General features: G+C 41.5%; 1 protein-coding gene across 1 annotated transcript in view; it reads left to right on the top strand.

Annotated features, from left to right (window-relative positions):
• The window catches only part of SLC35F1 (solute carrier family 35 member F1), a 415,450-nt gene extending 400,901 nt beyond the window's left edge, over positions 1 to 14,549 (top strand). Inside the window, exon 8 of the mRNA XM_027551122.1 lies at positions 11,199 to 14,549. Within this exon, the coding sequence (XP_027406923.1) occupies positions 11,199 to 11,423 (225 nt within the window). The 3' untranslated portion in view covers positions 11,424 to 14,549. The remainder of the gene's footprint in view (positions 1 to 11,198) is intronic.
• Positions 14,550 to 15,042: the final 493 nt, after the last annotated feature.

Here is a 15,042-nt window from a genome sequence, read left to right as displayed (position 1 = left end):
CACCCGCAAACAAAGGCTGTTGTAGCCATCACTTTACAGCCACCCCAGCAGTGAGCCCTGAGGGAATTCAGGATAGAAGCAGGATGCAACCACTGCAGCCATTCCTGATGGTGTACCCTGAGGAGACTCAGATTTCAGTGAGCCCATACTCTTGCATTTTCCCATTAATGCTGCTGCTGCTGCTGCTGCTAAGTTGCTTCAGTCGTGTCCGACTCTGTGCGACCCCACAGACGGCAGCCCACCAGGCTCCCCTGTCCTTGGGATTCTCCAGGCAAGAACACTGGACTAGGTTGCCATTTCCTTCTCCAATGCATGAAAGTGAAAAGTGAAAGTGAAGTCGCTCAGTCGTGTCCGACCCTCAGCAACCCCATGGACTGCAGCCTTCCAGGCTCCTCCATCCATGGGATTTTCCAGGCAAGAGTACTGGAGTGGGGTGCCATTAATAGAAAGTGCTAAATTCCTTAACTTGAGATGTCTGTTTTTCTTTAATTAATAGTAATCTTTTGATATTCTGACAACCTGGTCTCCGTTTCACACACTCCTATGTGTCTGACTCCTGCCTTACCTCTTTGGAGCAGTCCCTTAGAGCAGTCTGAGAAGCTGCATCCCAGGCCTCAATCCTCAGTTTTGTCTGCCAAATAAAATATAACTCTCAACTTTTAGGTTGTGCTTTTTTTTTTAGTTGACATACTCTACAGTTAATGGCCCACCAGAAGCCAGGGTGTTTCTTTTAAAATACCTACCAGGCCATGCTCTCTTCTTCTGAATACCATTTAATACTTCTTTCTTACTGCATTTTGAGCAAAATGTAGGTGCCCTCCTGACCTGTAAGGTCAACTTAAAGGTCAAATGATAACTTTCCTGAATGCCTATGTCCTATGGCTCTGTCAGTTTAAAAAAAGGTACAACCTAAAAGTTGAGAGTTATATTTTATTTGGCAGACTTTCTTAGGACTTCAAGTCTGGCAGACAGTCTTTCAGATAAATGCTGAGAAAACTGTTCCGAGGAGGAAGTGGGGGAGCCAGAATGTATAAGAGTTTCTGCAGCAACACCAATATTTCCCAAAGTTGTATTGCAGATTAATTCCTTCAACTTAGTTTTAATCTGTCTCCCACAACAGACTGGAAACAAAACAGAATGATATCCATTTTATAGTATTTGTCACTGCATTCCCAGCACATGACACATAATAAGAACTCAGTAAGCATTTCTTGAATGGGTGGATGGTGAGGCAATAATTAGGATCTCAGATCACAGTTAAGCTCAGTTGTTAAATGAATAATTGATTAGTGACTCTGTTAGTTTCATAGGACTACTGTAACAGATTACTGCAAACTTCAGTGGCTTAAAACAAACAGACATTTATTCTCTCACAGTTCTGGGGCCCTATGTTCAAAATCAGCTTCCCCAGGGCAAGACTAAGGTTCAACAGAGCCATGTTCCAACCCGAGGCTCTGGGGGAGAATGTGTTCCTGTCCAGCTTCTCTGGCTGCCAGCATTCCCTGGCCTGTGGCTCTGTCACTCCAGTCTTTAAGGCCAGCATCTTCAAATCTCTTTCTCCTCTGTCTTCATATCCCCTTCTCTGAGTCTGAAATCTCCCTCTGCTCCTTCTTGTAAGATACCTGTGATTGTATTTAGGGCCCACCTGAATAACTTGTATGTATTACTGTGCTCTAGCCACCATACAAAATACCACAGGCCGGGTGGCTTAGAAAACAGAAAAATTATTGTCACGCTTTTGAAGGCTGAAAGTCCCAGATCAGGCTCCAGCAGGGTCCAGTTTCTGGTGAGAGCTCTCTTCCTGGCTTACAGACAACTGCCTTCTCACATCTTCACATGGCCTTTCCTCTGTGTGTACACATGGGAGGGGTAAGGGGCAGTTAGAGAGAGTTCTCTGATCACTTCTCATGGACGCTAATTCTTCTTTATGACTGCATTTAACGTCAATTAACTTAATAGAGCTGGAGAAGGGAATGGCTACCTGCTCCAGTGTTCTGGCCTGGAGAACTCCATAAACTATAGTCCATGGGGTTGCAAAGAGTCAGACATGACTGAGTGACTTTCACTTTCACTTTTCACCTTAATAGAGGCCCCATCTCGGAATACAGACACACTGAGGGTCATGGCTTCAATATACAAATTTGCTGGGGGTTGGGGGGGTGGTGTGTGCACAATTCAGTCCATAGCACCCAGGCTAATCTATCATCTCAAAATCCTCAAACACATCTGCAAAGACCCTTTCTCCAAGTAGGGTAACTAAGAGTCACAGATTCCAGGGATTAGGATGTAGATGTAATTTGGGGTCCACTTTAAAGCTTAACATAATGAGGGAGCAAATTGAACTGCTAAACTTACATATACTCATAGCTGCTCAAACATGATTTGTGTCAATGGGGAGTAGTTGCTCACAATTAATAAACAAGGTAAAGCAGAATAGGAATTTATAAGGACTTATGTAGTCACCATTGTAGGAAAACTTAAATAAGCCCAGACACTGAACTTATAAGCCAGGGGGTTATTATTTTCATTGCCAAAAAAGCCTTCTCTCCATATGGATTGATTGTCACACTCTTCTTTTAAGTTGCCAATTCTATAAATGCATTTGCAGTTCAACTTGATTCGTGTTGAACTTTTCAGAAAGAGTTACTGAAGAAGGTTTTTATATCTATCTTTGCTTTAGCATTTACTCCCTCTGATGTAAAGATAACAATATAGCTGACATTTATTGAACATTTGCTGTGTGCCAAGCACTGCACCAAAAGTTTTATATATGTATTTAATTTAATGCTCACAACAGGGAGGTACTATTATTATCCTTCATTAACTGATGAGAACTCAGAGGTGTGGAGAAGTGAAGAACTTGTCCAAAACCATAGCAAGGAAGTGTCAAACAGATATGCAAACCCCTACATTCTGACTCTAGAGCTCATATTGTGAATTGCCACTTGATTTTGCCTGGCAGTGATGGTTTAGTTGCTAAGTCATGGCTGACTCTTGCATCCCCCTGGATTGTAACCCACCAGGCTCTTCTGTCCATGGGGTTTCTCAGGCGAGAAGAGTAGAGTGGGTTGCCATTTCCTTCTCCAGGGGATCTTCCCGACCCAGGGATCAAACCCATATTTCTTGCATTGCAACTAGATTCTTTATCACTGAGCCAGCAGGGAGCCATGATATTGCCTGGAAAATATCATTAAACACTCCATTTCAAAAAACTTACCATGGGAATAAATTGTTATAAAAATTCACATCAGCATCTAGACCTTTAGTATAACAAATTTTTGCACTGTTAATTGTATTAGGGTTTTCCAGAGAAATAGAACCAATAGGATGTCTGTGTGTGTTTGTGTATCTATCCTCTCTATCTCTACATATTCCTATCTATCTACCTTCCTATTTAAAGAGATACAGAGATGGATTTATTTTAAGGAAGTGGCAAATGCCATTGTATTGGCAAGCTTGAAATCTGAAGAGCAGGCTGGCAGGCTGGAGTCCCGGGGAAGAGTTGGTGTTGTAGGTTGAGTCGAAAGATACAATTTCTACTTCCTCAGTGACCTCAGTGACCTCAGTCGAAAGATACAATTTCTACTTCCTCAGTGACCTCAGTCCTTTATCTCAAGACATCAACTGAGTGAAAGAAGTCTATCCATACGATGGGGTTAATCTACTTTAATCAGTGTCTACTAATTTAAATGTTAATTCCATCTAGAAAATATCTTCATAGAAACATCTAGACTGATGTTTGACCAATATCTAGATACTATGGCTTAGCCAAGCTGACGTGTAAAATTAACTCTCTCAAGTCTATGTCCTCTCAGCTTGGCACTCATATACACACATCTCCTTAAATCATACTTAATCTCAACACGAAGACAATAGCAAAGTCATACTTTGGCCCACCATGACACAACTAGCCTGCACACAACTGAAAACACACTAACCTTTTCCCCAGAAGAGGATGCAGACAACTTGGGGAATGTTCACTCTTCTCCTTGACATCCTGTTAGTTAAATACTAAGATGTAAAGTCAATACATCTTATCTGATAAGGGGATAAGGGAAAGGAGAAAACAAAAATATTTTATACAGACACACACACAGAGACAAGCATATTTAAAACGAAACAAGGAGTAAATACTCATGACAATTACAGTCTTTATTTCTGTAACTGATCATATTACTGTAGCTGGAACTTACAACTACCTTCTTCCAATATCCATTTTGTACTCCACTTGTTTCAGCAAGTATCTCAGCTGACCCTGTGGTTCTTTACCTGGTGGGGTGACCTAATGAGCCATCAAATGGCCTTGTTGTAACTGAGCCTATAATTAAACATTCCCACAACCTTATTGCTCTTCAGTCCCTAAGTCATGTTCGACTCTTTGTGACCCCCATGGACTGTATCACACCAGGCTCCCGTGTCCTCCACTATCCCCCAGAGTTTGCTCAAATTCATGTCCACTGAGTCGATGATGCTATCTAACCGTCTCATCCTCTGCTACCCTCTTCTCCTTTTGCCTTCCATCTTTCCCAGCATCAGGGTCTTTTCCAATGTCTTGGCTCTTTGCATCAGGTGGTTGAAGTATTGGAACTTCAGCGTCAGTCCTTCCAATGAATATTCAGGGTTGATTTCCTTTAGGATTGACTGGTTGATCTCCTTGCTGTCCAAGGGAGGCCCAAGAGTCAACTCCATCATTACAGTTCGAAAGCATCAATTCTTTGGTGCTCAGCCTTTTTTATGGTCCAATTACCCACAGACTACTGCCCCTTTTATTCCACTTCCAACTTGGCTATGACGATCTTATTTTGCTGGACTGCAGACAATAGAAATCTGCGTGAATGAGGATTTCTATCACTTCATCAAACCAAGTGAAAATGTCTGTTTGTCATATAAAAGATAGTGTCAGGAATCCATTTTTAGCTCCTTATTGCTGTACTCATGTGTGAAATTACCCACAGGGGAAGAGATTTGTGTATAAAAGAACCCTTATTGGCCTTAGATGTGATTGGCTGCACAGATTACACTGCCAAATGAATTGGTTTTGCAAACCAAACAGAAGGCACCATAAACTGAACTCAGATTACAGTGGGGGTATAGGCTTGACATGAGTGACAGCCTCAGGCCACGGAGAGGCAAGGGCCCTGGCTGCTGCTTCTCTCCTTAACAATAAGATTCTTGGAGGGTAAGTTTGTTTCCCAAATATTTAAACCTTAGTGATGTCTTAGTTTTCTGATATGGATTGAAAGACCATTTGGCATTTTAACTAAGGCACTTATTAACTTATTTTCTGTCTTGATTAGATTAGCAAGAATTTGGGGTTATTTCTTTTCTCCCAGTTGGAGAAAGCATGTGGAACCAGGCTTGGAGGTCAGTATTCTTAGTCCTTAAAAACAACCAATTTTGGTGTCTGTCATGCGCCATGTCACATTTAATATTTTCTGTGCTATGACTCAGGATAAAGAAATATTGCAAAATGTAGTCAGAGAAATTTAGCCCCCCCTTTTTTTTTCCTTTAAAAAAATGAAGAAAAAAGAAGAAGAGGGAAAAAAAAAGGAGACAAGAGTAGGAGACAAAGCAATAATGAAGCAGATCCAAAGAATTTGAAAAAGCTCGGGCCTTTGTGGGTAATTTATTTCCAGCTCAGTAAACCCAGAAGCAGAACTTTTGCATTTTTAGTGCCCTTAATAATAATAAAAGTGATCTCGTTAGGTTAGGGCAAGAGCCAAAATTAGGAGGTCAAGTACCAGCGTGTTTATGTTGGTGTTTCTGTGGAGGCAGGTCTGTCTAGTTTCCTTGCCCTGAATAGCAGCTGGCTCAGGCTCAGGAGCAATAGATCAGAACCAGGCAGGGCCTTTTGTCACAGGATCCCAGTGAGGACACAGTTTGCAGCCTGCCCAGCGATGGCCAGCTGCCTCTGGTTCTCTCCCTACCATTCCACTCCCAAGTTCAAGGTGTGGTCTACAGACCCTTGAGATTCACATAGCTGCTAAGAGACGTGTCGTCATTGATAATCCATCTTCTCCGTCCTGCCCCAGGACACTCAGAAGGTCAGCTGTGGTCCTCAGGGTCCACCTTTCAAACCACATATCAAGTGGGGACTCAAGACCTTGGGCTCCTCAGGCAATTTAGTTATGAAACCCAATTTTACCTATGCATAATATTGGGACTTAAAAATTCCACGGCAGCAGCATTATCATTAATTATGATTCATTCTTTTGATTGGTATTTTGCCCAACTTTGTCACGGATGAATCTTTAAACTACCCTGGTACCTAAGATCTCCAAACTATGAAATCTGGTTCTGTTTGAAATAGTATTGGTCTTTTTTTTTTGTTTGTTTTTTGGTCTAGAAATCTCGATTAGATGTGCCAGTAGCTTTATCTTTATATATGCATTTCATATCACAGAGAGTGGTAGTACTAGGGAGAGGAGCCTGTGCTTTATGTGCAGAATATTCAGGACAGTTTCACAAATTTAATGAAGAGTCTAATTCTTCCCAGGCATAACTTGCTGCTGGAAGTATGGAGAAGTGCCAGTCTCCATACACAGAAATTCTTCCCAGCAGCTATTAAACTTCCCCTTTACCAGCCTGTGTGTGTAACCTCCGTCATTCCATTTACCCATGGTTGCATTGAAACTGCTAAATTTGCAGATTCCCAGACTCTACTATCCTAGGTATTTTCTAATTAAGAGTTTAAAGTGTGGAAAGTGGGGGCTTTCCTGGTGGTCCAGGTCTTAAGGCTCCATGCTTCCTGTGCAGGGGATGTGGGTTCAATCCCTGGTCAGGGAACTAAAATTCCACATGCCTCATGGTGTGGCCCAAAAAAACCAAGTTTTTTAAAAATCCAATTAAAAAAATTTTTTTAATGTAGAAAGGTTTGATTATATCTGTATCTCTTTAAAAGATGAATAAGAACTAGAGAGGATATGATTATTGTGGCCACATATTCTTTATGTACCTGAAATACCTCCATGTCAGAAACCATGTCTAAGACCTAGAAATATCCTTGAATTCATTTCTGAGCAGCTTCCTTACGCAGTTGAAAAACCAGTTTCAACTCTTAACCATTCTCATCTTTCCATGGCAGGCTCATATCCACTAGAGCCCCTTTGTTTGGTCAAGGCAACTAGTCTTTTGAAGTTTTACCAGTGATGTTGTCCTTGAGCTATGAATGCTCAAACTACCACACAATTGCACTCATCTCACATGCTAGCAAAGTAATGCACAAAATTCTGTGAGCATGGCTTCAACACTATGTGAACCGTGATCAGATGTTCAAGCTTGATTTAGAAAAGGCAGAGGAACCAGAGATCAAATTGCCAACATCCGCTGAATCATCGAAAAAGCAAGAGTGTTCCAGAAAAACATCTATTTCTGCTTTATTGACTATGCCAAAGCCTTTGACTGTGTGGATCACAACAAAATGTGGAAAATTCTTAAAGAGATGGGAATACCAGACTACCTGACCTATCTCCTGAGAAATCTGTATGCAGGTCAATAAGCAATAAATAGAACTGGACATGGAACAACAGACTGGTTCCAAATAGGAAAAGGAGTACATCAAGGCTGTATATTGTCACCCTGCTTATTTAACTTATATGCAGAGTACATCGTGCAAAATGCCGGGCTGGATAAAGCTCAAGCTGGAATCAAGATTGCTGGGAGACCTCAGATATGCAGATGACACTACCCTTGTGGCAGAAAGTGAAGAAGAACTAAGGAGCCTCTTGATGAAAGTGAAAGAGGAGAGTGAGAAAGTTGGCTTAAAGCTCAACATTCAGAAAACTAAGATCATGGCATCTGTTCCCATCACTTCATGGGAAATAGGTGGGGAAACAATGGAAACAGTGACAGACTTTATTTTTAGGGGCTCCAAAATCACTGCAGATGGTGATTGCAGCCATGAAATTAAAAGACACTTGCTCCTTGGAAGAAAAGTTATAATCAATCTAGACAGCATATTAAAAAGCAGAGACATTACTTTGCCAATAATGGTCCATCTAGTCAAAGCTATGGTTTTTCCAGTAATCATGTATGGATGTAAGAATTGGACTATAAAGAAAGCTGAGCGCCGAAGAATTGATGCTTTTGAACTGTGGTGTTGGAGAAGACTCTTGAGAGTCCCTTGGACTGCAAGGAGATCCAACCACTCCATCCTAATGAAAATCAGTCCTAATGAAAAACAGTATACAGCCTTGATGTACTCCTTTCCCAATTTGGAATGAGTCTGTGGTTTCTGTTTCTTCTTGACCTCCATATTGTTTTGCTACCATCTTATTTTATAAACAAATTCATAAAGAAAAAGAATTATTTTCATTGGGAAAATCTGAATTAATCAAGTTTAGTGAAGCTGTTATAAGCTGAATCCAGTATACAAGCCATCTGAGGAAGTATTATCATATGACTGTGATTGATAAAGGAATTAAAGGCAGTGATGCAGGCTCTGGAAAGAAAATCAAAAAGTGATCTTTAGTCTTAACTACCTTGCTGGTGCTAAAAGAGAGAGAGAGTAAGATAAACAACAAAATATTACAGCAAGGACTTTTAGCCACATGAATAATTTTTCTATCTGCCATTTTCAAAACTGCCTTTCCCATTATTGAACATTGTGGCGTAGTGGTAAAGAATCTGCCTGCCAATGCAGGCGACACAAGAGACGTAGGTTCGATGTTTGAGTTGGGACGATCCCCTGGAGAAGGAAATGTCAAGCCCCTCCAGTATTCTTGCCTGGAAAATTCCGTAGACAGAGGAGCCTGGCAGGCTACAGTCCATGGGATCCCAAAGGGTCAGACAACTGAGCACCCACACCACACAGCCATCTTATAACATTGCAACTTTATAGACTCTCTGGATCCTTTTCCTATTTTCTTCCAGCTTCCAATTAATTTTTTTTTTTACCAGTTTCTCCTAGTTTTAGTAAAGTGAAAGTATTAGTCACTCAGCAGTGTCTGATTCTTTGTGACCCCATAGACTATATAGCCCACCAGACTCCTCTGTCCATGGAATTCTCCAGCCAAGAATACTGGAGTGGGTAGCCTTTCCCTTTTCCAGGGAATCGTCTCGACCCAGGGATCAAACCTGGGTCTCCTGCATTTCGGGCAGATTCTTTACCATCTGAGCCACCAAGGAAGCCTGGTTTTAGACTATGAGCATGAAAAAATAAAATAGGAAAAGCAAATCTGGCATGGCAGAGTATCTCTTTGACAAGCACACCCTGGGGAACAGTGTAATGAAAGCCAAACCTCCTCAGCCTGGCTTCCTATAGCCACAGGGGTGATGTCCCTGGTCACCAAGCCCGTACATGCGTATTTGTACTGCACCTTTTCTATAAGTTGTACCAAAATGTCTACTTAAGTTCTTTCCTTAGTACCATTCCCTCAAATAAAGTAATTGGTACGCCTCCCCCAAAAGGAAAATCAAATTGATTCTTTTTTCCAAATGGATGTGTAATTGGGAAGGGTTAATTTTAAATCCATACTGGCTCTGCTTCTGTGACTTTCACTCTTATTTTGCTGCTTTTGTTATTATAGGCATACTTAACGGCCTGCCTCAGGGAGCCTGCCTGCTCCTCCTCCTCCTGGCCCTTGGGCTAGGATGCCTTTGCTGGGTTCACAGGGAGACAGCCTGACCCACCCACCTGTGAAGGACTGTGACTTTCCTGAGTTCTTTGTGTGGGAAATGGCGCCCCTCATCTGCTGCTTACTGGAGTGGCTCAAAAGTTCACATTTGGAGAGCTAGAATTGCAGATAGATAGCTGTGGCATCTTTGTTTGTTGACGTAATAGCAGATATTCCATTTCATACCACCAGTGAAATGACTGTAAGGAAGTGAAACTCACAATCCCCCTGCCTGAGGCTTGCCACTCTAGGAGACATTTGCAAGAATTAAATGGTCATTTTTACTCTGTGTCCTAACCTTCCCCCATCTCTGATCCATAGAAGAACCTGGCATCCGGGCCCCGACAAGATGGTTATCTCAAGCCATTAGTCTGCCATCTTCTGGGTCAGCTGGCTCTCCAAAGTTGTATACCTTGCCTCAAGATCTCAACACTCGGATTTATTAGCTTATAGTGCAATAGGCAGAGCGAGCTTGGACTGGGTAACAGATGCAGGATGTGGTCAGGACTAGGACAACAGCCATCAACTACAATGAGAATCAGCATGCCATAAGTGCACTGTATTATTATTTTCTATCTGTACCTCTGGTTCTCCACTGAGACTATTCAATCTTTGGTAGTAAGGACAATATGTTTTCATTTCTGTTTCCTCAGTACATAGTTGAATGTTTGATACAGAGAAGGCATGGAAGAAACTAGTGGATGAATGGAGTGAATGAATGAATGAAACAACAGAAATGGCAACACTCACATTGTTACCATGGCAATACTCATAGTGTTACCTCCCTCTCTCCCACTGACTACTCAAGTAATTCCATAATAACTACTCAAGAAGGCCCAGAAGGTACAGCTTTTTTAAAAAACACATGCAAATTCTCAGAGAAGTTGTATACACCAATATTTTCTTTCTTTTTCTCCACAAAACTCTGAGTTGTCAAGCAGTAGTTTAGAAACACAACACTGTATATCCATTCCTGTTTGGTTTTGGTTTTAGATTAGTGGAGCAAGAATGAAAGGGTATACTATTTCTTTCTATCCAAGGATAATCTAATCTTGCAAAGACAGTTACCAAAGTCAATAACAATTCCTACTCAGAAGACAAATAGTGTTTGAATTGGATTAAGGTGAAAGGAAAGTGCCTGCTGCAGCTGTGTCAGTGAGGGACTCGGTGTTTATGGCTTCATTACAACCTTAAGTGGTGTATCTATATTTCTTCTGTGTTTAATGAAGCCACAAACAACCAACTCTTTATTGAGTGATACTGGAGAGTTTTTTGCTTTTAACTTGATGTATTTCAATTCGTGATTAACTAGCTATCCCACATCGGGTAACTCGGACGGGTGCTTTAGAGACAATTAGCTAAATGTTCCTCTGTGTTAGCCACAGAATCAAGAAAAAAGATAAGGAGAATCAATAAGACCAAGCCAGGGTAGAAGAGAACATTCATCTTCCATCAAGATCATTGGTGGACTCATCAAGCTGCCTGTCACGAGAGAAAACGGCTCCACTCCGTCTCTCTCCCTCTCACTCCTGTGTACGTAGTTCGGCTCTGGCTGCTAAGTGACTTGGCTGTTGTGTTGTTCAGTTTTCAGGACTGTATCTCCTGTCTTTCTTCACCATCCTCCTCGGGCTGGTGCTCTACTCGTCCACCTCCACGTACATAGCCCAGGACCCCCGGGTTTACAAGCAGTTCCGCAACCCTTCGGGACCCGTCGTGGACTTACCAGCCACAGCTCAGGTGGAGCCTTCGGTCACCTACACCAGCCTGGGCCAGGAGACCGAAGATGAGCCCCACGTGCGTGTGGCCTAGGATGACACCCTCCCTGACCACTGAGGACACCTCCACGGCTGTGTGTCCGCCCGTCATCTCTGTTTTGTACATAGAGAAAGGTATTTATTAGGTGCAGTTTACAGAGGTGGACTGCAAGGTAGCAAATCCGAAAGCCTGTAAGAGGCACACGCTAAACATCCCTGGAGATGCAGGCTCTGATCCACCTGGAGGGATGCCTACCTAGGGTGTATCCTGGTCACACACACACATACACCACCACCCCCCATCCACATTAATTACTGTGAAAATGTTTGAATCAAAAGCAAGTATTACTGTTTGTATGATTATGGTTACTGTTATGATAGCGACTTTCAGGAGGAGGTTTTGTACTCCTGATGGGAACTCTCGCCAGACCCACATGTAGTTAGCATCACTCCCACTTTTCTATGGCAAGTCACTTTTTAAGAATCACACTTTATTTTTGTGCACCTTCTCTGAGTGCTGCATGCCACAGGAGCCCCACCCTGCGACGCTTCCTTATCCTAGGCACCTGGGGGCTCATGGTTCCCTCTGTTACCTGTTGGATCGCCTGCTCAATATGTATTTCGTGCTGTGACCCTTGTGGGGAGTGGCAACTGACCACATAATTCTCTATTCTAGGAATAGATATAAAACAAACATTTTAGCCTTTTTATATTTCAACCTCGGATTACTCCAGGCCATTGCCTTTCTGTTGCAACTCATGATTCTGCTAATCAAGTCCTTGTAATAACAGGATAAGGAATGTTCCATTTCTGTGGCTTATGGGAAACCCCAGAGTAATATCACTTGTGCTTAGGGTACTATCTTTTTTAAAAAAATCTTTCTGCCCCTTCCTATGTTCCCTCTTCCAAAAAAAAATTTAATTTTCCTTTTCCCCCTAGATTTCTTTAGGGTAGATCAATATGGAGATCAATCAAGGCATTGGAAAAAGCCATGGTCCTCTGCCCTTTTGTGTGACACCCTTTTTAAAATAAACCGGCATGGAAATTATCTTGATTATGGGATATCATTGGTTGTCTGGCCTCCCAACAAAGTCAGGGTGCTGCTGTGGCACAGCCTCTGACAACAGCTCATCTGATATGGCCATTGTGTAGTAGTAAAAATCTCACCAATGAAGTCTGGCATTTTTGGTCATATTTGGCATCCATTCGATAACAGAATGTATCAACACAGCATTCTTATGGATACAGAGAATATTCCAGGGTCCTGATAGGGCTTTGAGGGGTATGTCACTAATCTAATTTTGTCGCCTTTACAATAGCTCTTTCTTCAAACGCAGAAAATCAAGAAACACCACAGAGCTCTGTGATTTACAGTAGATTCTCTTTTTCCCTATCAGTACATGCACTAGTCTTTACGTTTGGCTGGCTTCAGTATCATTCAGAAAGATCCTCGACAGAGTTACAGGATTTGTAAAAGAAAAACAAGTGTTTATGAAACTTTGGGCAATTCAAACCAGTTCAAGTTAAGTAAGCAAAGCAAAACTCCAGTGGGGTCTCTGTAAGGTGGAGAACAGATTGCAGCTTAGTCAGGATTCCCATACTGGCCTGAACAAGTCCTAAATAGACCTGCAAAAGTGTCCCATGCTGTCAGTCAGCACCCACGTGGCACCTCTGTCTGCCCTCTACCCTGGGGACAGGGAGTCCTGCCTTGGAGTTGGAGCAGACAAGTTATCTTTCCTGATATGCAAATTGTATGCTCATCTCCATTCAGCCCGCTTAGAAGCCTGTTTTATTTCTAGTGAAAAAAATCAACACTAAAGCTGTATCAAATCAAAAGAACTTTGCCAATGTTTGCTCTCTGCTACCTGTCAAACCAATTAAATACCTTTCTCTGACTATTTTGTCCATTCAGATCTGAAGACCTTTAAAGACTGGTTTTATTTTTGTGTTTATGTTCCTTTGGTTTGCATAATTTGTCTGATTTATTGCATTTTTAGTATTTATTTTCAGCCAAATATTTTCATCTTTTTTTGTTCATTTTTATGACACTAATTTGTAGACGCTTAGTAAAATCTTAAGAAAAATAAGTGGATGAAAGTATTTCCAAGTCAACTCAGTGGATGCAATTTTTTTTTTTTAATTTCTAAAAGGTTTGCAATCAATGGATGGCTACAGGTTGCCATGTGAATCGTTTCCTAGGATATTTTAACTGACTCCAAATTGTATGGAAACCAAGTGTGAATGTTAAGGTGAATTCACTGTATACCTTTTATCATCCCATGTCCTTGTACACAAGACTTTCGTGTCACTGGGGTGCCTCACCGTGTTGGTTCTTCTCCATTTAGAAAGGCTGATAACATACTCGAATTGTCTGAGATTCATCCCATGAATCAGGAGTTCCAGATTGGCCTTTTGGGGAAAAAAAGACAATAGCAAGAAACAAACTCTTTTTCTGTGTTAAGACATCAACCCTTTGGGAATGGGGTAGGAAATGGGAGTAGGACGTCATTAACTCTAACTGTTTGAGTTTCTGGAATTTCATAACCTCAGTAGACACCAGCAAGAATTTCAGCTTTTCAATCTACCATAACTCTCTCTTCCACAAATAAGACTTTAGCAATTTGTATAGAATTTGGCTGGGTAAGCAAACCATAGCTCTCCTAAGTCTCGCTCGAGATAAGTGGTGGTCCTCACTTACTCCATGACAACTTGCACTGGGGCTAGCGCTCACCTTGGTCACACCTTCCCACAGCTCCACACTCTGAAATACACAACCAGGTAGACCAAGCAAAGGAAAAATTGGTACCACTGTGTCCCATGAAAATGTTTCAATGTTTAGTTTAGATATTGCTAACTTGTGCTATTAACCTTTTGACAAGCGTGTAGTATTGTTCGTTTGGGGTTTGTTTTTGATTTGTAACCACTTAGTAGTCCCCAGCTAGCTACCAGTACAGATTTTTACCCCATGGGTAGGATTCTACTGTCAAGCCACATAAATAACAAAGCACACTAATCCCAACACTGCAAATGGAAAATATGAACCAAAAAGGGAAATTGACACCAATAAGTTGAACAAACTCTCCATTTTTGATATTTGCATGCTCCCCTATGGACTGGCTGTGGCAATGTAATGCCTGTATAATGTTTTCAAATAAAAATAAATGCTTTATGAAAGCACCAAGTTCTTGGTTTTCTTGAATGTTTGTCTGCTCTATGACAACCGGGGAAGCAGCTCTCATGGGATGCTAGAAATAGCAACGAAAGTAGATAGCAGGGTACATGTCAAAATAAAAATCAGAAAGAAAATATTTCCAAATTAGGAAGGGCACAGTTGGTCTCAGAGCTGTAGCTTCAAAAAGCCAAATTAAACACGTTTGTAATTTGCAAAATTAATTATTTGATGGGTGCTTAAGGAGACAGCGGCTACAACCTCTAAACCCACATTTAAAACATATGTAGGGCAATTATAAATTTACCCTCAAGAAACTGTTTCTCATAAAGAAGAAAGTTCTTTGTATGCTGCCCTCGGCACAATGCCAGGCATAAAGAAAGAGCACGACATTTATAAAGCAGGGCTGTTTATGTTTCTGCTCTGAACTTACACAGTATTGTCATGGTTACTTCTCCACTAACTGTTGTTGTTTAGTCCCCAAGTCATGTCCCACTCTTGTGAC

The sequence above is a fragment of the Bos indicus x Bos taurus genome, chromosome 9, assembly GCF_003369695.1.
Source record: "Bos indicus x Bos taurus breed Angus x Brahman F1 hybrid chromosome 9, Bos_hybrid_MaternalHap_v2.0, whole genome shotgun sequence".
In the NCBI taxonomy this organism is placed as follows: domain Eukaryota; kingdom Metazoa; phylum Chordata; class Mammalia; order Artiodactyla; family Bovidae; genus Bos; species Bos indicus x Bos taurus.
This window is presented reverse-complemented; position numbering and strand designations above follow the sequence as displayed.